This window comes from Manacus candei, unplaced genomic scaffold (genome assembly GCF_025592945.1).
Source record: "Manacus candei isolate 608988 ecotype Guabito, Panama unplaced genomic scaffold, ASM2559294v1 h1tg000043l, whole genome shotgun sequence".
Lineage (NCBI taxonomy): Eukaryota > Metazoa > Chordata > Aves > Passeriformes > Pipridae > Manacus > Manacus candei.
In genome coordinates this window covers 11,543,895-11,568,670 of record NW_026138091.1, presented here as the reverse complement: position 1 = coordinate 11,568,670, position 24,776 = coordinate 11,543,895, and the positions used below count along the sequence as shown (strand labels likewise).

General features: G+C 40.0%; 1 protein-coding gene across 2 annotated transcripts in view; it reads left to right on the top strand.

The window, feature by feature from the left end:
* PDZRN4 (PDZ domain containing ring finger 4) overlaps positions 1-24,776 on the top strand; it is a 246,451-nt gene that overhangs the window by 203,798 nt on the left and 17,877 nt on the right. For both annotated transcript variants that reach the window (XM_051795426.1, XM_051795427.1), the window contains one exon: positions 24,633-24,731. In XM_051795426.1, coding sequence (XP_051651386.1) covers positions 24,633-24,731 — 99 coding nt within the window. The remainder of the gene's footprint in view (positions 1-24,632; positions 24,732-24,776) is intronic.

The following is a 24,776-nucleotide window of genomic DNA, read 5'->3' as shown; positions in this document are numbered from 1 at the left end:
CTAATCACACCATCATAGTCATTAGTTTGCTGTCAGCTGTGATTCAGTTGCCTGAGGCAAATTCACTGAGCGACTGAAATAAAGTGTTTCAAGTGAAATTTATATAGGAAAGGAAATGTCTTAGACTCCTTTGAGAAGAATGCTTTCTACTAAATGTGAAAATTTTGTAGGAGAAACAAAAGAATCTCAGAGCCTTTAATTAACAGAGCTCTAAACATGAAAGGCATTCCCAAAATTTAAACTGGTATGGTAATATTATGGTTTAGGCTACTCATTGGTTGTTACCAATTAATCATACTCATTAGTAAGCTCCCATACCATAAGTAAGGAGCTGGAAAAACTGAGAGCATTGTTCTCAGACATATATATGTCATTCCAAAAAAAAATCTCAGAGTCAAAAGGAACTTCCTAGCTCCTCTTGCCAGTTCCAGGGAGAAGCAGCAGGACAGTGAGTGGAGCAGAGGCGATGGTCCATCGTTGTCACAGTCTACAACGGTACTGGCCTAGGTGTACCTGGCCACTCAGTTCCTGTATGAAAGGACTTGCCCTGATGTTTTCTAGCCCCTCAATTATACCAGTGTTACTTACTGTGAAACAGCTGTGGGAAGTAATCCAATATTTTTTAAATAGATTTTTAGAAGGTTTGTTTTTAACCTAGCCCAGCTGCCTGATCTAATCTCCTGCACAGCTGCACAAGTTGCTCTGCTGTGGCACTAGCATCAGGGAAGGGGGAAAATGCTCAGGACTTGGGAAGATAACTTCTAAAATCATCACTGTCCATCCACCATCTAAGGGTGAAAGCAGAAAGAAGAGGAGGTGCAGAAGCTCTGCGCATGCCACCCTACAGTCTGCAGGCTCGATGGAAGAAGCACAGAGTGTTCTCTACTTCACACTATTTGATTTCTCATGTGTTTAGGGAAAAGAGGTTTATTGTTATTACTGTGCGGTATGTAGAAGGAGGATTGTAGTAGTGCTCCTTGATTTTGTCTTTGTTTTTTTCTTTATAACAACTTTCTGGTGTGAACTTTAGCTAATTACACACAGCAAAAAACCTACCTGGTGTCAGGAGTGTGGTTCAGTTTCTAAAATGCATTGGCATTCCCATTGTATGAAAAGGATGCAGATAAGCTGCTCGCAGGTCTCCATGGCAAACTCAATAATTTTTAAATGGATTTAAAGATGAACCTGGAGATTTCAGAAAATAACCCATACTGGGGATATGAACTTGTACTTGCAGTGAATTTGGTAGGATTAGACACTTACAAGACTCTTCTACTCCATTTGTAAGCTAGAAAAGCCCAGTGGGTTCTGCTCAAATTGTCACAGTGCAATGAACTCAAGTATGAGCCAATTGTCTTGGAAGGATGAACTCCCAGAGAAGCTCATTAGGCTCCATACAAAACCATGCTTTAAACAAATGTCTGGGAAGATGATGAAGGATTGCTGATAGCCAGCTTGAGCATCCTTATGCTACTGCTGCAAAAATTGCCCTAAAAGGAATCTGAATTGCTTGTAGATTTTGGGATGGGGGCAGAGTCAGCATCAGTCAGTACTGGCAGAAAGAGATCAAAAGATTTGCAATTCTGACATAGCCAGATAAACATGACTTTTAAGAAGGAATTGACTGATTTGTAAATGGTCAGTTGGACTTGTAGTCAGTATCACTGATAGAGAGCCAGAGATATCAGGAAAAACCTACCCAGCCTGGCTGTGAGTGGCTGTTGTGCTGCTGGAATTACGTCATGTGATTTTAGAGTATGCGTTACACTTGCTGGTACTAATAAGGCGAAAGGACTAAAAGCATCACAGCTTCTGTTTAATCTGATGTTAAACATGGCTCTAAAATTTGTTCTTGTAAGAAGAATAGAGGATACTGGTGCTAGAAAGGAGCAAATAAGTTAATGGATGTACACTTATTAACTTAAGTTTCTGAACCTACTGTGCAGGAGACAGAAACATCATATACTTGGTTTCGAACATTAGCAGTAACATAGAAATTAAGGGGCCAGAGTCACTTAAATGGTGGAACAGTTGAAAAATAGGTAGAAGAAAAACCTCAAAGAATGTTGGAAAGACAAAACTGGTCAAAAGAAAGCATCACTGATATCTGGATATGTCCTACATATCCAGTCTAAGGGGACTGCCTTTCAATGAGAGAGCAGAAGGAAATAAGATGTTACAAGCAGGCACAAGTTGGTAGTGTTGTTTAGTCAACAGTTCCTTATCCAAGGGCACAGACCGTCATACCATGCATTTACTGAAGTAGCTTCTGAGCAAAAGCAAAACTGGAAGTGATTGCTTTCTGCTGGGGATTACAGCTTTTAAAAACTCATATATCTCAGATAGGCAAAGGTTTATATTTCCAGCTGAATGCTTCTTGCAAGCAGCAAAAGCAGATATCCTTGACAAGGAATAGCAGTGGGTTGAGGTAGCTGTTATTGTTGCATATATGAGAAAGACTAGGCTGAAGTTTTTTATCAGAATTGAGGGGGTTTTTTGGAGGGAGGTTGGATGTTAGTTATGTGGATGTCCAAAGATCTTAGAAATCATTGAATTACTTTATTTTACTTTTTTGCTCAGGTAGTTTGTGCATGTCACTAAATGAACAGACAAGCACATGAGTCATGTACAGGTGAAATCTTTCTGTGGTCAGTTTTTATGGAACCTTTTGAGTCCAGGCAATGAAACAATAATTCTTGCAGGAAACAGCAGCCATGAAAGAGCATAGTATTTTGAGAAGATGCCATGTGGATTTGTCCCTCTTGGAGCATGAGCTAGAAACTACACAGATGTTATTTGGATTCCTCTTATGTTCTAGAAAATAGGACTTCTGGAAATTAGAATATCCATATGCAAGTTGCTTTACTCATCATCCGTATCTCCTCCTAAGCAGAGCAACCCATAGTGCTCTGAGGGTTGGTTAATACCTCTGGGCAAAAATTATTACTCTTAAGATTTTGTTCTGATTTGTAGACCCAAGGGACAGATTTTTCCATCAGAATAAGGAAATAAATATGTGTTTATGCATGTTGAATGGAAGTGCTAATTTATGGTTATGCGCAGCTGTACATATAAATGTTTTGATAAGTATTTGCATTCATAAATCTGTTAACTGTAAGTTTAGATTAGTCCTTCAAGTTTACCATTGGCCTGATCCAAACCTGCTGAAATTGCTAAGGTTTCCTTTTGACCTGAGCATTTCTAGATGCTGTTGGCTGTTTTCACAAACAACTAAAAATGAGCCATGAAGACAGATAAGCTAGAAACCTTTTGGAATTTTCTATGAGTAAGGCTTTGTGTAGACTTCTTTTCACTGGATACTTAAAAGTTGCATAGGGCGAAACTTTATCCTGTTCTCTTTGTTTCTCTTACCGTATCTGAGCATTGCACTAGATGCAATGCTGCACTAACACATCAGTTCACTCTTCCAGTAACAATCATCCCCTTATGATGAGGGAAGGCATTTCAGGAGCAAATTCAAGTTTACCGTTTCTGTGTCATTACACTTTTGAAGTGATTGATTTTACTGGTATTTTTTCCTTAGAACTAAAGAAGGAGTAATTTTGTTCAGATTAGTAGTCTGAGTGAGGCTGCTTATGTGAGTAAAGATACTTTAACTCCTATAAGTATTTATGGGTTGACATCCTCATGGGCCGCTAAAGTGTGGTCTCCAGTGACATTCTGAACTGCCCACAACTGCTGTAATAGGCCAAGAGAGACCTGCCTGCCTGGTGAATTCCTACCAAAGGCCTTTTCAACACATAGATTATTTAACTAGTAAACCAAACAGATCTGTCTATCTTGTAAATACATATTTAGGGCCTTTTTAACATGAGTATTACTGAGCTCATAGCCTGTAACAGCACTCTCCAGAGCTGTGATAGCCTGCAAAGACCCCTCTGTGAGCATTACAGGAGCTTGCTGCCATGCAATTAAAGCTCCTCCTCAATTGCTAGCACCTGAACAAACAGCTTTTATGGAAACAGCTTCTGTGCACACATGGCCAGCACTGCTGATTGCTGCAGTCAGGTTCTTTTGTTTTGTTACCTGATGAGTGTTTCTGTACAATGAAGCTAACCCAGAAGATGTGTAAGCATCAAAATGGAAAATATTTCTTAGATAAGAGTTTTCTAGAAATTCCTTACATGTAGCATGGAAATTCTCTGCAAAGCTACTACGTCATGTTTTCTGTTTGATAGTATAAAGGGGTGAGAGAGACAGAGAGAGAGAAACCTTGTTTTGGTAGGTATCCCTCAAACCAAGTTCCAGCCATGTTAAGGAACGATGACAGTGATGTGGAGGGGAAAAACCACCTCTGTGATTTGCTGTAAGGTTGTGCTTGTTTTCTGCACATGCTACAGTGATTGGAGTCTTTTTTATCCCCCTGAACTTCTTAAAACTTGGGATGAATCAAAAAAATAGCCTTTACCAAATAAAAGGCAGTTTTTGAATTTAGCAACCACCAGACATAATTTAAAAAGGAAGGCTTCAAGAAAAAAGGATCCCAATAGATGTGGGTGTTGCAGTTTAGAAGAGCTGAAATGGTGGACAAGCTTATGTCTTTCCAGTCTCATCTGACCTGACTGGTATGGTAAGAGGAATGGGAACAGGCTTGCTGTGGTGTAGATTTTCAGTGGAAAAGCAGATACTTCTCACCACATGCCTTACCTTATGCAGCTGCTGTTGTGGTGGAGGGACTGATCTCACATCTCAGAGTGGGCTTAGGTAAACTGGGACTTCATCTTAGAATCACAGAATGGTTTGGATTGGAAGGGACCTTAAAGATCATTTGTTTCCAACTGCCCTGCCATGGGCCATTCATTAGACCAGGTTGCTCAAAGCCTCATCCAGCATGACCTTGAACTCTTCCAGGAAGGGGACATCCTCAACTTCTCTGGGTGCCTTACCACCCACACAGTTAATAATTTCTTCCTAATATGTAGTCTAAACATGCCTTCTTTCATTTTAAAGCCATTACTCCTTGTCCTGTCATGACATGCCCTTGTAAAAAGGCCCTCTCCAGGTCTCTTGTTGCCCTCCTTTACATACTAGAAGGCTGTTCTGAGGTCTCCCTGGAGCTTTCTCTTTTCAAGGGTGAACAACATCAACTCTCTCAACCTGTTGTTATAGGAGTGAGACTTTGTGCATAATGTTTATTTTCTGACCATCAGTTCATAATCTGCCTAGTGATTATGACTGAATTGTGGATGTCCCATGGCATAAAGACATTTACTGACACACACATTATTCTGATTTTTTGTGGCAATTCTTCTTATTATATGAGATGTGGTGATAAGTATCATGAAGGAAGAGAGCAGGTACGTGTGCCTGTAATCTGTGGTCTTGGTTGCTTAGGAGAGTCTTGGAGTGATTAGGGTTTTTTCTTCCTGTTGTATCATACAAATCCAGAGAAAAAAGTGGACTATATTTTAAAGGTATTAATTGAAAAGCTTGTGAGGAAAACTCCTGGACGAGTAAATAGATCTTAGAGTTTCAGCTGTACCCAAGAAAGCACTACAGTGATTGGGGCTTATAAAACCCTTCCTTGTGATTTTTTTCTTTTAACTCAAAAGGAGTTCTGAGCTGCTAACACTTGGCCTGTGATCCAGCTGACTGTTGCTATTGACTAAAAATGGAAGAGGTCACAGTTAAAAGGGAAAAGTGACACTGGAATATTTTTTTTTGCTGTATTTTTTTGAATAACATTGTGTAATAATTAAAAGAAGACTCTTAGCATGCATTTGGCATACAACAGCGTAAGATTATGTATTTCACTGGCATTTTTATTTTTAAAATATCCATGAATTTATATGATTATAATTTGCACAGAGACAATAATAATTAGGGAATTTCTCCCTAACTGTGACCAACTGTACTCTGTAAATGAGCAAAGGATTGGTAGAAAAAGCAGTCCTTTCTTTTCAGTTTTTCATTTCTCTTTTAAGAATTGAAGTAATTTTTCAAGTATAAATTAATTAAGCTTAACACCATTCTACTAAGCTTCTTCAGTTATGATGTACTGTATTGCTACAGGAATTCACAAGCAGGTCAGCTAAGGACAGTTGTATTGAAAGACTTGCCAAGTCAGTCAGTGACAGAACTGGCAGCAAAACCCAGGAACCTTTAATTGTAATGCATCTCTCTTTTGGCCATTAAATCACTCTTCTTCCTTGCTAGTCAGTGGGTCATTTAGGTAGAAGAGAATTCGGGGTAGTTTCTGTCATAGTTGTCTGTTGATTTTGAGTGTATTACTGTATGTCATCACAAAATTCTGACATTCAAAGCCAATGAAGTTGCTGTCATCTCACTTTCCCTAAGTAATAAATATCCCAGTTTAGGAATTTGAATTGAGTCCACAACTTCAGAGGATCATGAGGGAATAGGGAGAAAAAGACACAAAACTGACATGGACAAATTTATCAAAGTTATTACCATTTATTGTGTTTTAGAACAGAAGGAAAATATATCAAGTCAGTGATATCCATTTTGTTTCATGATTTCATAAAACAAGCACAGGGTTACTCCTTATTTCACCTGGAAGGTAATAAAAATTCTTCCTTGTTGTCAGAGCTTATGTTTTTCCAGGAAAATGAAGAAAAGTGACTATAGTTCAGCAACACTTTATTGCTGGGCAACATTACAACATATGGTATGTGTTTTTTCACTCAGTGAAGAACGAGAAGGGTGCTGGCAATATTTTCATGTTTATGGTAATCTGTGGGTTATAAATCTTCTGGTTTGGAGAAATTCTTTGTTTAGAGAGTTCTTATATTATTAGCCCACATATCTCCATATATGCTTTGCAGTCAAAATGTTTCTAAGGGTTTTATTAATGCTATTTTTCATATGCCTTCTACTTGAATGTTCATGTAGTCTATCTTGGAGGCATGAAATCTAGCTATAAAGACAAAAGATGGGAGAAAATAATTTAGTTTACCTGTTCTTTTAAAAATAGCCTAAGTCATGTTAACCAGCTTATTATAATGTCACTATTTTAAAACTTAGTATCCTAGGAAATCCTAGAGCACAGGAAGCACGGGCTGAATCCCCCTAGCAAGAGGGAACCTTTTACAAGAAAATGGACTTTAAACAAGGTTTCAATATTATGCATGCTGTGCCTTCAGAGGAGAAATCAAAAAAGCCAGGAGAGGCCTTTTCTCTGAGAGTTTGCTTTTTTATTTAATGAGGGATCTCTTCAAAGAGAATGTGATAGTCATTCCTGGAGGGCATGGTTTGGTGAGCAGGAATGCAGGTGAAACTGTATTGTGCATCAAAAAAGCAGGTGATGAGTTTGCTTTGTATTTCATCTCATGATTTTACCAACCTACACAAGTATGTATTTGGGGGTGGAGGACATTTCCACGTACAACAGAAGTTCGAACAGCTGAAACTCAGCATGGATATGGTGCCCATAGACCTCATTTTGGTGCCAGGAAAATAAAAATGTGTTTTGAAAGTCATTGCCTATTGCTTCATATGCTTGATTTATAGACACAAATTTGTGATTCAAATTTGCATTTTTTAACTATACATATTGTAATATGTGTGTACCTGAAGGTAAAAAATAGCATGGATTGGATGGAATTTTAATAGTGCTTTTTAAGAATTTTTAAGTTCAACTTTAAATTTAACTTTTTCATAGTATTTTGCATTTACTGTATCTGAAAGACAAACTGAATTACAGGACAGTATATCTCACAAATGCAATTGCAGTTTCAACTTGATTTAATTAATATCCCAATATAACCTTCACACAGTTGTAGATCTACACTGTACAGACACATGGAATTGTAACTGGTTAGGAGTTTGGATCTACAGTTATATGTTCTGCTGTCCAGATAAATGCTTGCGGCAGCAGATGTTGGCACATCTGTTATACCTCCCCAATTCAGTTGGCTGCCTGGGTGTTTAGAAAGTGCTGATGAGGCAAATAAATCTTCTGACATGTTTCAAGCCCAAAGCAGTCAGGCAGAAGTAACAATGATGTTTACAGAGCCAAGTACTGGACAGTAACATTTTGAAATACAGCAAATATAAAGTATGATTTTACCTGCAGTAGGTGAAGTTTATTGTGTTGTATTGTTTTAATTTATTATTTAATTTATTGTATCGTGAAAGCTCACTATGCCACATGATTCTCAACTGATTTGAACTGCAGCTATGACAACCCATAAACTCCTGGGGTTTTGTCTAGAAAAAGGCACTTGCTGCCATTTTGAAACAACTCTAAGCTATGAAGGGGCTCTTTATTGAATTCAACTGCATTGGTAATCAGAAACATATGTGTTTTTTGGAAGAGGAATAGTGATCTTCTGGGGACCTGAAGTTCCTGGTCTTGTTAGAATTCTCACTTTCAACAGGTTTTCTTCTACCCATTGAAGCATGTCAGATTTGAATGTTTTTGTACCATTAGAGCCAGGAAAACTCCAAAGTATCAAAGAGGACATTCACAGACAGAGAAGGATATATCTGATAATCTCAAGTGCGGAGACTGATTTCTAAGTACGTAGAACATTTGTAGGTGTTGGATCCCCTTCAGTCCTTAATTTCCAACACGACAAATGATAAACAGAAATGTAGAAGTCACTGTAAAGATTTTAGCACTGATGTCATGTGCTAATATTGTCCAATTTCCTGCAGTAGATATCAGCCCTAAATTTTCCAAGTTGCTTTCAATTACCCCTATTTGAGGCAAGTCCAGAAATTGCAGAGACCCTATTGAAGAGGGGCAAAGAAATGGATGCTGATTATACAGCAGATATAGTTATAGTTGGTATGTTTTGCAGTATACAGTCTACAACTTCTCAAAACAACTGTTCCAGGCTTTGACTACCCTCATGGTAAGAAGCACTTCCCTAAATATCTAGTTAGAATTTCTGAGTAGCAACCCATGTCTGTTGTCTCATGTGGCTGTCACAGTGCGTCTCAAGGAGGAGTCTGATTCTGACTTCTCTGGACTCTTGCTTTCAGTACCTGGAAGAAGCAATAAGATCTCCTTATTAAGAAGGTAACTTCTCTTCAAAATGCTAACCAAGTGCAGTTCTCCCAGCTTCCCCTTGTAGGAGATGTACTCCAGCTCCCTAATTAGGTAATGGACTTCTAGCCAGACATGGAGTGCTGTATTCCTACCTGATAACCAAGAGAAGGTCCATTCCAATATTTTATGTCAGAGCCATGGTCATTGGAAAACAGACTGGAGAATAGATTCTGGAAAGTGTCAACAGAAAAAAAAAATTGGACTGGTAAAGTTTGAGGGGTTTCTTCTCCCCACCCTCAAGGAGCTCTAACCAAGGATTCCTTAGGTGTATCTCTGATTTTTCAAAGTTGAAAGCCAAAGAGTTTTAATATGGGGGTCAGAACAGGAGCTTTAGTGAAAAATCAATTTTTTAGCCCTTCAAATACCTGTAATAATATATATATTTCTTTTATGTTTTGTCATAATTGTCAAAATGTAAAGTACTCTTTTAGTACTGCAAGCCAATGTGACAATTTTGTATATTTACGCACACTGCACAATAGAATAGCTACTACTTCAGTCTGCTTATCTCATTTTACCAAAAGGTTCAGTTTCTGCCTTGTCTGTGATATTTCCACCTACTTTGTTTAATGAGAAGAAAGTGAGAATATATGATCTCATCATCATGGCCGGCCTTCGCGAATGAAGATCCGGGAAAGGTCTCCACCCACATTCGTTACAAGTGCGCTGGTGATACAGGGCTTTGCAAATGCAGGTAAGGCCTTCGAGCCTGCGCAGTGGATTTTTTAGGTGAGACACAGTGTGCGCTGAACTGAGCCCACCCTTTAATCCTGAGGTTCATCTGCCGGGGCCGAGCAAGCTTGGACAGTGGCAGCGAGGTCCTCAGGACGTAGGTTTGTTTAGAGTGACCTTCTCTTAGATGGATGGCCTTACAGGGCTGATGAGCTCCATCTGCACGGGTTTAGAGTTATCCTTGTGTGTTCCGGGGCTCCTCTCTCATCTCCCATGATGGCACTGTCCGCACAGGCGAAGCTCCCATTTTCTTGCTCCTTTCCGCGCCCGATGACCTAAGATTAGTGAAAAGGAAACCCTTTGCGGCATATTGCATCTAGCTAATTATACTTTAACCTCCTCTTGTATCCTTGCAAATTCACACTTCTGTTGAGTGAAAAACCAATAGTGAGAACTGAAGTTGACTGCTGAGAAATACTACATATGAGCAGTTCATCATGGATCTCTCTGCTCAGAAAGCAAGAATTCATGCTTTTCTCAAGTACAAAACATACCGGAAGGGGTGTTGTGTCTCAAGCAGGAGAAAACATGTATGCATATATGTTGAAGAAAAATATGTGCATGCAGTTAAGTCATCATGGCTAGGCTTCGCGAACGAAGATTTGGGAAGGGCTCTACCCACATTTGCTACAAGTGCGCTGGTGGCTAAAAAGGCCAATGCGAGATAGACAGGTTCAGTTGCAAAAGGCACAGCAGAAAGACTCCCTAGGTGGTATCAACAAGACACGGTTCTTTCTGCGTTGCCTTTTCTCCTCGAGAGTGATCCTGCGTGCTTTCTCAAAGGAGACAGCTGCGTTACAGATGGTGTGTCTCCAGACCTCCCAGTTGGAGGCCAGAGTAGACCAGTTATGTTGATCAATATGGCCAAGGCTGAGATGTTGTTTCAGGGAGTCCTTGTATCTCCTCTTTGGGGCTCCTCTCTTGTGGCAGCCGGTGGCAAGTTCACCATAAAGCAAGATCTTAGGGAGGCGGTGGTCCTTCATCCTTGAGATATGTCCTGCCCAATGCAGCTGTGTTCTCAGCAGCATGGCCTCAATACTCATAACTGCTGCTTGTTCTAAACAGATGTATTAGTCACATAATCTGACCAGTGGATGTTTCGGATTGTACGGAGGCAGCGTTGATGGAAGCATTCTAGGAGTCACAGGTGGTGGTGGTAAATGACCCATGATTCAGATCCATATAAAAGGTAGACAGCACTATGGCTCTGTAAACACTGATCTTTGTACTTTTCTTCAAGTGTTTATTTCGCCAAACTCTTTTATGGAGTTTTCCAAAAGCACTGTATGCCTTTGCTAACCTGTTGTCTATCTCCCTGTCAATCTTACCATCTGAGGAGATGAGGCTACCTGGGTAATTAAACTGCTGGACTGATTTGAGCTCTGATTCGCCAATGGTGATTATGGGGATGATGGAAGACTTCCTGAGGTGCAGGTTGATAGAAAACTTCTATCTTCTTTAAGCTGACTTCCAACCCAAAGAGCTCAGCAACGTCTGCAAAGCAGGATGTTAAACGCTGCAGAGCTGCTCCTGTGTGGGCAACAAGGGCGGCGTCATCAGCATAAAGCAGCTCCCGGACAAGATGGTTTAAGGTCTTGGTGTGGGCCTTCAGTCACCTAAGGTTGAATAGGCTTCCATCAGTACGGTATCGAATGTAGATACCGTCCTGATCATCGAGGTCTGCCGTGGCCCTTTGGAGCATCATGCTGAAAAAGATTGTGAATAGGGTTGGTGCAAGAACGCAGCCTTGTTTCACACCATTGGTTATTAGAAAGGGCTCACAAAGTGCATTACCTTATCTGACTTGGCTGTGCTGATCCTCATGGAGTGAGATGATCATTTTAAGGAACTTGGGGGGACATCCTAGACATTCCAAAATCTTCCGTAGACCTTTCCTGCTCACAGTATCGAAAGCCTTGGTGAGATCAACAAAGGTTATGTAGAGACCTTTGTTCTGTTCCCTACACTTCTCTTGCAGTTGTCTGAGGACAAACACCATGTCTGTGGTACTCCTGTTGGTTCTGAAACCACATTGGCTTTCAGGTAGAATTCCATTTGCTATAGCGGGTATTAATCTGTTCAAAAGTATTCTTGCCAGGATTTTGCCAGCAATGGAGAGCAGAGTAATACCACGGTAATTTGAGCAGTCGGATTTATCTCCCTTCTTCTTGTACAAAGTGATGATGACTGTGTCACGAAGGTCTGATGGTAGTTTGCCTAGTTCCCAACAGCGCACCACAAACTCGTGAAATTTAGCATGGAGTGCTTGGCCCCCATGTTTCCAGACTTCAGGTGGAATTCCATCAACCCCAGCTACCTTGCCAATTTTCACCATGCAGTTAAGTACTTCTAATAAGTTAGCATCCATACTACACCACGGGAAAAGAACAGAAATAAAGAGGATGAATATGAAGGTGGAAGAATTAGGGAGAAAAGTGATACCATGACTTATTTGAAATAAGAAAGTGGATATTTTACTTTCCAGTAAGTTTGATCATCCAGTGTGTCAGACCTGTCATCTTCAGCCACCGGAAGAGAGAAGAGAGTGAGCTCTCTTATCTCTGCCTTATTTATATGTTGTGTTATGCTAAAGGATGATATGGAATACTTCCTTAGATTTCCAACCCCCATTGCTAAGGAAGGCCTAAAAAAATCCAAAAGCCAACCCACTACATTCAGACAATAGGGAAAATGGTTTTTATTAGCATTTAGGGTATTTTGTCTTTAATACTTCCCATAAGGGTTGATTTTAGGATTTGTATTGTTGACAGGAATATGAAGATTTGGTACTATGCATGCTAGCTAAGGGGGAAAACTCAGCTTTGATTGGAGGTTTGTGACTTCCTGGAGGATACACTGTCAGCTATTGAGCCTTTAGCAGCCAGGAAGCCTGTAATCTGTAAAGGATTTCTTTTTTCCCTCTTTGACTTCCATGCGAAATACACTCACTGTAAACTCCACTATGTGTCATCAAGCTAAAATATCCTGTAAATGCAAATCAGACAGGCCACACAAGGCTTGCCAGGCCCACAGAATTAAAAATTGTATTTGTCTCATTGCTGTATGCTTAGACCCTTCCTCCCACTGCAGTGCTGAATTTGTTCATAGCATAGTGATCAAAAGTTTCTCACATTTCTAGTCCAGCTCCATTGTTCATCCAACCCAACCCATTTCCCCATCTGCTCTGTGACCGCTGTCTGCTCCCTGTCCTCACCCGATGGGAGTCTCAGCTGACACCATGGTGTCTTCCCCCTCGCACTCATGGCCTTCAGACTGTTACTGATCATCAAACATCAGACTTCTGAATATGCACTGGCAGGCATACCATGCCTCAAGTTACTTCATTGTTTGATTTTTTATGTAGAAGTGTTGCACACACCAAAAATTTTCACTCCAGACCTGTAGGGTAAGAATGAAATCCCACATCCAATAGAGCTTCTTTATTATCAAAGGATTCATCAACTACAGAGCCAAACTCTGTTCTCATAATTGCAAGATAATATTTCATTAATAGGTGCCTATATGCACCTATATATATATATATATATATATATATATATTTTACCATTGCTATCATTGTCTACAGCATCTTGCTGTCCCAGACCATTCTATGTCTGGACACAAAACAGCATGTGGCTCTAAGTGTAGCTATAAAACAGGGTTTAGCAGGAAAGTGATTTTGTTTTTAAGTATTTCTCATTCTACATTATATTTGGTTTTGGTTGGATTATGCATTTGAGAAATGCTTGCTGATAATTGTCCTTTCTACTTTGATGTAAACAAATCTTGTGTCAGAGATTCCTAACTCTAAACCAGACTTTGAAAAATGGGGATTAAATTTAGCCTATAAGGTAGAGCCTGCACCCCTTGAACTGACCATTGATTCTTCCCACTATGTGGAATGGAGATAACCCTCTGTTTCTTTGTGGTAAGCTACAAACCAGATCCATTCTGGCAAATCTGACACCCGATGTGATTTGTCCTTTTCGATGCTGTTTATGTGAAGTCAGGACAGTCTTCTGTCAAAATTGATAAGCGAGAAGACAGTGAGGAATGTAATTTTATTTGTAACAGCACAGCTGCCAGCAGTTCCAACTTGTTTACATCTGGGCTGGCTCTGTCTTGCTCCATAGCTTTTCTGTTTTCATCCAAATAGCCCCAAGTACATTGTGGTTGTACCTGTCTGCGTAAAATCTGAATAACAGAACATACTGGGACTGTTAGAGAGAGGAAAAAAGAACTTAATTTCTTTAGGTTATTTTCACAACTTGAGAATGTTGTCAAAGCGAAACCTTGAATTCTACCAAATCTCCATAGGCATTTGCAGAATGGGTTCTAAATGGGTTCTGAAACTGAACTGTAATCTGCTAAAATCCTGCAGCACTGGTTACTTTCCATGGTGAAGGTACTAGAAGAGTTGTTTTGCTTCTCTGATGGAAGCATTGGTTTTTTGATGGAAGAGGACAGTGTTAGTAAATTAAATCTGCTACGAACTTTTAAATACAAGTTTATTCATTGTGAAAAGAATGCAATGGGACCCTGCAGTGACCTGTGAAGGAGAAGGCCATTTCACTGCACTTTGTTTCACGCTGAATACTTCTGCAACATAGCCTACAATTAGCCTGTGTTACATAGACATTAACGTATTTCCTGGAAAGTCCCTTTGACAGGAGAGCATAACTCTTGATGGCATTAGAATAGTTCTCAGGTCTAGGATGCCTTTGTTTGCCTGTGGTATTATTTGCTTTCAGTCTGGCAGTCCCAGAATCCCAGGTGGTTTTGATCTTTTTTTATTGGCACACATAACAAAGCTGTAGTGATAAGCATTTCCTCTATATAGTCTCTCCTGTGAGCTGTTTCTGTACAGTAGCTCACCCTAAACAATCAATTGTCATGGAGGTAAAGTGAGAGAAGGGGTTTATGTTTGATCTATCTTATGACAGATGAGCTCTTCTAGCAAACTGAAAATTCTTGTTTCCTTTTGCCATTTCCCTTTTTGCAGTTATTAATAAATAGTTAGTCTTCTATGTGGTTTGTCATTAAAAGGTAGTAGAGTCCAGAGATGGCTGTAAATGTCACTGCTCTGGTTCTGTGAATTGTGGTCATCTGACAGTTTTGCTTTCTCATTATAAGCATATAATCTGTCACTGTCTTTTCAAGATTTGTAATCATGCTCTTAAATGAATTGTTTGATGATTGTCAGGAAAGACTCTCTGCAGTGTAACTGACCGGCCTGACATGCACTTACATACAGATATATACACACTGTATGTACCTGCATAGTCATACACAAAATTTTTACACACAGGCACATGCACACACAAGTAATGAATTAAATATTTAACACCCACCTCAAGCCTGAAAGCAAAATACCTACCTTAGTATGAAATTACTTTGTTAAATGTACAGTGGAAGCACCACAGACTCTCTTCATCTAAACAGAGATAAGTAACCCATAAGAAAAAAAAAAATCATCATATTTAAAATAGATTGTTTTGATGACTTCTGCTAATGCTAGGACTTACACCTCTTTTTTTTTCTGAGTTTCCACAAATTACTTCTTGTCACCCTTAAAGACATAAATTCTAAACAAAGCAGAGCTAACAGTGTTGGCAGCATCATTTTGGCTAGTGTGAAATGTGATACCTGTTTGAAACAGTGTGTCTGTTTTAAGTGGTGCAGTTTTACACATTGTACATGCTCTGATCATTTGTACACCACAGTCACAACTCCTCCTGCATGGTACAAACTCAGAGGTGAAATAAACTGTGCTTTAAAATGAAGTCTAAAGAACCACTTTATCCTGCTGATGATACTTTTTTATTTTTTGTTACAAACCCAGGCTGTCATTTCCTGTTTTACCCGCACTCTCATTTGCAACATATCAGTTTATGTAACATGTAATACCATTCTCATCACTTCTGAATTTGAGAATAACTTTTCTTTTTATTAGCTCCACTGCTAGCTCTCTACCCTCCTAGGGCTTCATTAGATTGAACTGTTCCTGTATGAAGAGTGAAGATTCTGTTCACATTATTTATTTTTATTTCACAAGTAGAATTACTTGCCAGTGATGATGAGTGTGTGGCATTATGAAGATTAAATATTACAGAAGGTAGCAGTGTATATGACCAGTGATTTGGCAGCCTGAAAAAGGCAATCATGTGGAGGAAGAGACCAAGAAAGTGAATGCTATTAGCGAGATGCTGCTACGTGCTTGGCTGTTCGAAGCTCTGCCTGATAATGATCCAAATGCTTACGTCACTGCCAGAGACAAGAACTGCAGAGCTGGGATTCCTAACACAGTTATGAGACTGAGACCAAGCTTTACTTGATTTCCATAGTTTACAGAAACCACTAGCAAGAGGTTGATAAAATTGATCTGACTTTATAGGACAACCTTCCTGTAGTAACCCTGACAGAAAGTATGAAAAGCAGCCAAAATTCAGCTATGTGTATAAACTGGAGATAGATTTCACCCATAAAGATGAGAAATAAGATGATACTGAAGAAAGGATCTTAATTTTAAGGTGTGTATAGTCCCTGGAGTCCCTGAGCACTTCTATTTGATGCCTCAGAAGAGTGACACTAGCTCAGATGAATGAGGATTTTTTTTCGGTGTAACTGGTTTATTAAAGTAAGTCAGGCTTTAATGTACTTTCTCAGTTAATTCTTCATTGAGCTATTCTGTAAGTACTCTGTTCTTGGCCTTTTGTGCTTCATTCATTCTGTCAATTATACCATTAGCAAGATGAACATTAAAAGCAGCTTCTCAGCTATTACTACAGGTAAAAAGGAAAAGTAAAGATAAAAGTAACTACTTTTCTCTTATATTGCTGTATTATTTTGGTTTTGTTTTATCTTTTTCTTAAAATTTATGCTAAATGCTCTGGTCCTCCACCTTGTATCGTCAGATATTGGGCCCCTCATTGCATTCAATAAGCCTTGATTTCTTCTCAAAGTGCAGTCAAGGCTATGACATAGAATAACTTGCCTTGCACAAAGACACTGCTTTACAAGTGCTTCTGAGAGAAACTGAGGAAAACAAGGTCATAATCATAAAAGTTGTCAGCTAAACCTTGGTTTATTTTAGCCTTTGCAAACTCTTAGGTCATCCCACTATGAAGTAAATTATGTAAAGATTTTGGAGCTCTGCCTGGTAGTGGTCTGTGGAGGGGTCGAACATAAAGGTGTTTCACCTCACACCTGAGGTTGTTTCAGAGTCTGCACATGACCACTTATTTAGCAATGGGCAGTAATTCACTAATTGGCGATAATTGCATTGTTCTGGGTGGCTATGAAGTTAACCTTTTTTTCCCCTTGATGTTGCAATAATATCAGCTAGTAACAACTGTAATCTGGTTTTGGTCCAAGAGGTACTAATAATCTTTCACTGGTACAGAAAAATTCCTGAACAGACAGACATGGCCATAGACTGCATTTCTTGGACATTTTTTGCCTTAGAAAACATTACAATGCTGTGGGCTTTGTAGATGGAACTTGTCAGCCATCTTTCATACATTTTAGTATTTAAATAAAACATATCTGAATTGCATTGTTTGTTTCACCACACAAGGAGTTTTCCAGACTGGCAGCATTTTATCTTTCTGCTGGTGCAGCAGGAATGCTTCTCCAGTATGCTATGATGATTTCCCTTTCTAAAAACTGTGTATGTACTGTTGTGTTGATTCCTAATTTAAAACATGTCTTTCATACTTGTAAATAGCAAAACTTCCCTTCTCCTTTCTGTCTTTTTTTTTTTATCCCCCATTCAGGAGAGTTGTTTAAAGGGAAGAGGGAAGAAAGGACACTGTTTTGGTTTTACAGGCTAGACTTATACTGATCTTTTCCTCTAAAGATAATGGAGCTAAATGAGATGAGCAGATGCTAGTTAGTGCTGAGATATTAAATAGTTAACTGTATCACAAAGTGAAAATGTTTAGGATCATCTGTCTTACCATGTAACAAAAATATAAACCTTGAACTATGAATCACAGGTTCTGTTGCACTGGAGAGTAACACTAATTAAAATTAATTTGTTTTTTGAAAGCATCTCAATGGTGAGATGATATTTTCATTGTAATGAGGACTTAAGTGTTAACTGATCACACATTGTCCATTTCGGAAAAACACTGTTGTGTTTTGATTCCATTCTGCCCCTTCTAATGGTGTTACCACAGTTCATGGAACTCATTACTCTGATATACTCTATGGGTGAAGAAAACTCAGCTATGACAATTTTGGTCCTTTTAGTGGGTGCAAAAACTGCTATAAAGGCAGATGGGGAATATTAGAAGGATGTGGAATATTTATGGTATTTCTGCAGTGCCTTTCAAACATTCTACATTTATTCTTTTATGTGCTGCTACTCTGGTAGTGTTTGCATTGTTTTCTGCCTACAGGTAGTGAAAACAAGTCATGAAAAGTTACATGAGGTGACTGCACCAAAGCAGTTACAATTGAATGGGGAATAAGGACTTGAAATCAAAATGCTTGTGGAAACCTGCTAAATAAACCCTGTTTTATGAGGCAAGATCTTACTAATTAAAAAAAAAAAAAAATTGTGATGAATTTGAGAAGGTAGGGAAATTTCCCCTCCTCATTGTATCACATCATCCAGGGAAGAATCTCAAACATATACTCAGTAATCTCAAGTACACCAAATGGTTTTTCAAAAATTTTAGATGTCTTGATCTTGTGACTAGTTACTTATATCGATAAGTTCATCCTCATTTCTTATTAAAGGGTTCCAATCTGGAAATGGGGTCATTGTATTTCCATACACTAAGAAATTGCAAAGGGGATTGGCACGTTTCCTTGTCAGCATAGTTTCAGGAGACTCCCAGTCCTAGATGTGTGTTTGGACATGAGATGACCAAGTGTAGAGTTTACCTTTTTCACACTGCAAAATAATGTTGAATAACTGAATGGCTTTAATTAGTTATACTGATCTACAGTTCATACAGTAAACTAGTTTTCCTGTATTTCATGACAAGTCATCAGTGGACAAAAATGAAAAATGGACATAGAGTGAGATGACACAACATTATACTGTCTAGCAACTGGACTCTAAACCCTTTAGATTAGAGCTGGGGCAGTGTTTGTTTCATTAAACCTCCATTGCATTAGAGCAGCCCAGGAGTTACAGTTCCAGGCAATGTCTTCACTAATTGTGAATATGGTAGGTCAAATTCAACAAAAATAATATTAACACAGAGAGTGTCAAGGCTTCCCTGAACCGTTCCCTGAAAGTTCCAGGGCAAGCGACATTAGATCTCAAGTTTATGAGTTTCGAAGCCACCCTGTTGCCTCCAAACACTGGAAGTTCTTGTATGGGCTTTGAGAGTCTCCTACCTTGGGAAGAGTATGTCCTGCTGTTCATTGCCACTAATTTATATTGAGCTCTAATTTCTTGTTTGCCTTATTTCTTACCCATACAAAAACAACTTCTTGTCACACAGAAGTGTGAGGGGGCAGGCAAGACAACGAATCAGAGGATGAGGGAGATGAAGGAGAACAAAGTGGCAGCAATAATAGGTTATTTCAGCAGTGCTCAACTGTCTGTGTGTTTCATACAGAGTGAAGTAGTCACTTTAGTAGATGAGACTTTCTGATTACCGGACAGTAATTTCTTTACAGATTTCTATAGGTGAGATAACAGGATGGGTTATAAAGTGAGAGTAAAAGGAAAGTGATGTGGGGGCTGTATGAACATGGGCACTTAATAAGAATGGAAATACTTAGTGGGAAAGGGGAGAAAATGGTGAGTGAGGCTACTGTGTGTGAAATATGGGTTAAGGGTCCCTTAGGGAAAGAGTGAACTGAGATGGTTTTGAAGATGAGAATGGAAGGATTCTGTTGGTAGAGAGAAGTGTTGGGATGGGATGGTTTGAATGCAGGTGGGAGGGAATGACAGGGCTCAGCCACACTTTAAATGGAGTGTTGAACAGGGAGTAGCTAATCCTGACAGAAAGTGGGGAGGGGTTCAAAGATCTTAGTAGACACCATTGGCAGAGTGGCCAACAAATCAAAATGTGGCAGAGTAAGTTTTCCGTGTGTGCAGTTATTCCAGCACGTGGTCACCAGGTGAATAACTCTTGTCAACATCTGTGCACAGTGAGAAGAAACCTTACCAACTTCCCTCTTAGGTTGTAGTCTGTTTTCCAGTATGGAGGGAAAATGTGAAAAGTTCCGAGTTCTTCTTCCCCCTAAAAGACTGATCATGGAAGGGTTCATGGTCTCTTTTGTACCAGATCATCATCTTTACTCTGTGTAATCTAGCTCTTAGTAGAAAGACCCACTTCAACTGCTAACTTTTACAAGGTCTCCTTTAATAGCGTTTAACCTTTTTTCAGCAATTCTGGAAAGCCAACAACCCACTTGCTGATGTTTATAATTTACTCTTCTAACACTTGAGAGAAATGACAGTAGTAACCTAGTCTTCCTCCATAAAGAGGTGACAGCTGATTGTTTGGTCTTATGTGTCCTGAGGCTGATAGCCTGTAAACTGCTTTTCCATCATTGAAGAATGTCGGCCTTTGGCCAGGAGCCACAGGCTACAGCCACTCCTCCATCACTCTAGAGGATGATCAATATAACCAGTTTCAAACCTTCAGAAGCATGATCTGCACCTCTTTGTTCTTTCTTCTCATGTCTGAAGATAGCTACTTTGGAAATTTGCATCCGAGTCTTTCAAGAGGGGGTAGTCCTTATTCTAGTTTCCATATTTGTCTTTTAACCAAATAATTTTTGGCAAAACGCTTTAAAGTGTTGCCTAAACTGTGGCAATACACTGAATTTTTATACTGCCCAAACAGAGAAAAGAAGCAGCAAATCAGAGTTAGCAATTTGGCATTGATTTCTGTCACTTGGCAGTAGAATACTCTTCATGTTGAGAGGCGGTTGCCCCAGTGTGCCCGAAAGACAGGGATGCTATCATCTCCTGAGCTCTCTCTTCAGTCCTTCTCCTCCCACCATCTGTCTGTCAGCACTATTCATGAATATCCAAATATTGTTTCTGGTAGATTTTTTAAAATGCTGAGTTTTGAAGACCGTCAGTTCAGTCCCTACATACACACTGACAAAACCAAAGAGAAGGCGTCTGCGTGTGTGCGCACACGTGTGCACATATCTAAAGGGATTTCAGAGAAGGAAGTTACATTCTTACAAATGTACTGCTGCCAAACTTACTGTTTCTTCTCTTAAAAACTGTTAGTGAGAGAGACCTTGACAAATTAAAGGACTGGGCAATCAGCAACCATATGAAGTTCAACAAGGGAAAGTGACAGATTCTGTGCCTGGGATGGGCCAACCCTGGTTGTTCTTTTAGACGGGGGAATGAGATGCTGGAAAGCAGTGCCACAGAAAAGGACTTGGGGGTCCTGATCAATGGCAAGTTGAATATAAGTCAGCAGTGCCCTGGCAGCCACTGGGGCCAACCACGTCCTGGGGGCCATCAGGCAAAGCATCACCAGCCAATCAAGGGAGGAGATTGTCCTGCTCTGCTCTGCACTGGGGCGACCTCACCTTGAATATTGTGTGCAGTTTTGGGCACTGCAATATAAGAAAGAGCTATTAGACAGTGTCTAAAGGAGAGCAATGAAGACGGTGAAGAAAGGCCTTGAAGGGAAGCCATATGAAGAGCGGCTGAGGTCACTTGGTCTGTTCAGCCTGGAGGAGAGGAATCTGAGGGGAGACCTCATTGCAGTCTACAGCTTCCTTGTGAGGGGAAAAGGAGGGGCAGACACTAATCTCTTCTCTGTGGTGACCAGTGACAGGACCCAAGGGAATGGCTTGAGGTTGTATCAGGCAATGTTTAGGTTAGACATTAGAAAAAGATTCTTCCCCTATAGGGTGGTTGGGTGCTGGAACAGGCTCCCTAGGGAAGTGGTCCCAGCACCACGCCTGACAGAGTTCAAGAAGCATTTGTACAATACTTTCGGGCACATGGTGTGACTCTTGGGGATGGTCCTGTGCAGGGCTAAGAGTTGGACTCAATAATCCCTGTGGGTCCCTTCGAACTCGGCATATTATGTGATTCTGTGGTTCTGTGAAAAAAACTCCCACACCAAAAAGCATCTGTCACAAAATACGTCAATTGTATTTGACCATGATGGTCCAGGTTCTCTAGTGTCTCAGTTGCCGCTTATCTGTTGTAATTGTTTCAGATGTTTTTGTTACACAGAGTTAAAGATGATACTTGTGGGCTTTTGCTCTTAGAGATGATTTAATATTTTATGCAAAGTGTTTTTGAATTTTCCAAAGATGTCTTTTCAACCCTTGTTTGTTTGCTTGTGATCAGGATATCATGTTTCTGGTTAAAAAGACGATGCTGTGAGGTTAGTAGTGCAGATGTGCCATGGGCAAAATGCAGTTATCTGGAATGACTTCCAATGAAAAGCAAGAGACCTCATCCAACTTCTCCCTCATGCTGAATGAGATATTATTTGAGTATGTACTTGCATCTAGACTGAAAAATATGAAATGGTTATTGGGCTTTTCACACAAAGTACCAGTATCTGAGTGTTAGGTATCTACACCTTCTAAGTGACCACAGCCGTGCACAGTCATCAGACTCCACCCCATTTAGTCATTTAGGAAAGAGGTAATCCAAGAACACCAAGTACTGATCTCAGCTCTAAACTCTGCTACCAGAATGGAGAAACAAAAGCTGTGGTAGCCCAGGTACTATGAGCAGCCAGGGCTGTTGCATCCCAGTCAGAGGGTGTTAGTCACTGATACTTGTCATCAGCTGGTTCCCAGAGACAATTTTAGCAAATCTCTTGGACTCCCAGGATGAAGCCTGTTGGGTCATCCTCATTTTCCTTTGTTCTTTCATGCCCTAAATGGTTAAATTATTCTGCTCATTGAGCCAGTACACTGATAGGATTCAGTTTGTTTGCAGCCTGAAACGTTGGTACAGCTTTGCAGTAACATTTTGAAACAAATCATCCATGAGAACTTGAAGGTTGTTCCCATCCAAAGAAATTGTGTTCAAAGCAGTCCGTGGGGCCCCTGTCCAGCCTTAATGTGGGGATACAGGAGGTTGTGCCAGCAGGACAGTGAAAGTCAGTGGATTTCTGCTTGTGCACAGATCCTCATTTGCCTTGATTTAAAGGTCCCAGTTTCAGTCTTTTATGGTGTATTTAGGTTTCCTTATAGGCCTCCACGGGACCACAAGCTTCTCTATTCCTTAAAAGTATACCTTGTTGCTGTAATTGAAGCCATTTTGTTACTGTAATTTCTCCCTAATATTACAGTTCTAGTCAAGTGTTCTTTCCCTGTGGAGGCATCAATTATTATGGGTTTTGAATAGGCCTCCCTTCAGTACACATAGTTTTGCTTCTGATGCCAAAATCAGGTCACTGTAGTTGTTTTCCCTAATAAAACATTATCTTGTGTTTCTTCTTTCAAACCCAATGTGTAACGTGTACTGGTTAATAATTCCACTCTTTACCATGCTACACAAAACTCCTGCCATTTTTAAGAAAAACTGAAGAATACTACAGGCTTTGTGGGTTTTTTTCCTACATTTTCTTACTTTTTGTTAATAATTGAATGTCCAAAGTCCAGGGAGAAGCTTACAGGGTTTGTGCAGGTAGTAAACATACATAGATTTGTACATTGGTGAGGGGGTAGGGGAGCGAACCATAGCAGTGCACTTTGTGAAAGATGTTCAGCTGAAATGAAAATGTCGTGAGGCTCATTGGCTAACCCATGTGTGTGAAGTGCAGGTTCTTCTGTACATTGTGGCATCTTGACACCTGGTCCCCACAACTCATTGGATTCAGTAGTGAGTCACCACTGCTGTGCACCCTGTGTCTGTTTGTGGATTAGTCTGCATGACATCTATGGGGATGGGAAGGAACAAGCTCTGTATCACAGACTGAGAACTGAAGCACAGATTGGTCTCTCTTCTTTTATTGCACAGCCTCAGAAGCAGAAGCTGTTAAGGTCCAAGTGTCACTTGCAGACTCCCTTTAAATACAAATATCAGCTAAAGTTTCCCATTTGCAACCAAGCTAATACTCTGTGTTATTGGGTTCATTCTGCTTTATTACAATTGTTTTTTTCACAGTGTTCAAGATAAGTGCAGTTTTGTATTTTTTGTGAACAGTTCCTCTAAGAAACCCTAAAGATGTTCAACTCAGATGGATGGATGTAGTAGTTATCAGTGTGCCATCTGCCCTAAAACTTGCACTTTTAATAAGATGCCAGTGCTGGAACAACTGACACTAAAAATATGTTTTCTGCATCACCTCACAATTGAGGAAGATGCCAAGACTGTTCAGCTCCACAGGAGATTCCTTGAAGGATCCTTCTGTTATCTAACAGCTTCTGCATTGAAGCTACGTCACTAAACTAGCCAAGGAAAGAATTATGGTATTAATGGAAGGCTATGTTTTTGCTTTATGGCACAGATTGCTGTTATAAGGGAGTGGCACTTGTGTGATGGATTGATGGATGTGTAGCCAGTCTGTCTCATATCCTATAAATCAATAGCTGGTGTGGTGGGACTAGAATGACGGGACTAGAATGACTATGCAATCTGTTGTAAGCCAGCTTCTATTATCCAAAAGTCAAAAACCTGCAAAATCGAAGCACAGCTATATTTCTCAAAGTTTGACCTGTCTTACTGAACAGTTTCTATATAGCTTGAACCTGCAATGTATTGGAATTTCCTTCTTAGTTCTCACAATAGTTTCCCCCTTAAAGATGCAGACAAAATATTGTGTCTTAAGACTGAGCGGTATAAATAGGTCATACAGTATGAGGATGTCAGTGGCTTGGTACTGCCCTGTGCTGCACAGTTTTGCCCACCCTTGGTAAGAGCCACCACACAAACCTGTATATTTTCTTGTAGGAGGTGGAGCTGTGCCGCATTGGCAGCCAGGAGAAGCTGGGGCTGACTGTCTGTTACAGAACCGATGATGAGGAGGACACAGGAATCTATGTCAGTGAGGTAAGGACATGGCACTGGGGAGGAATATGGGAGATGCTCATGATG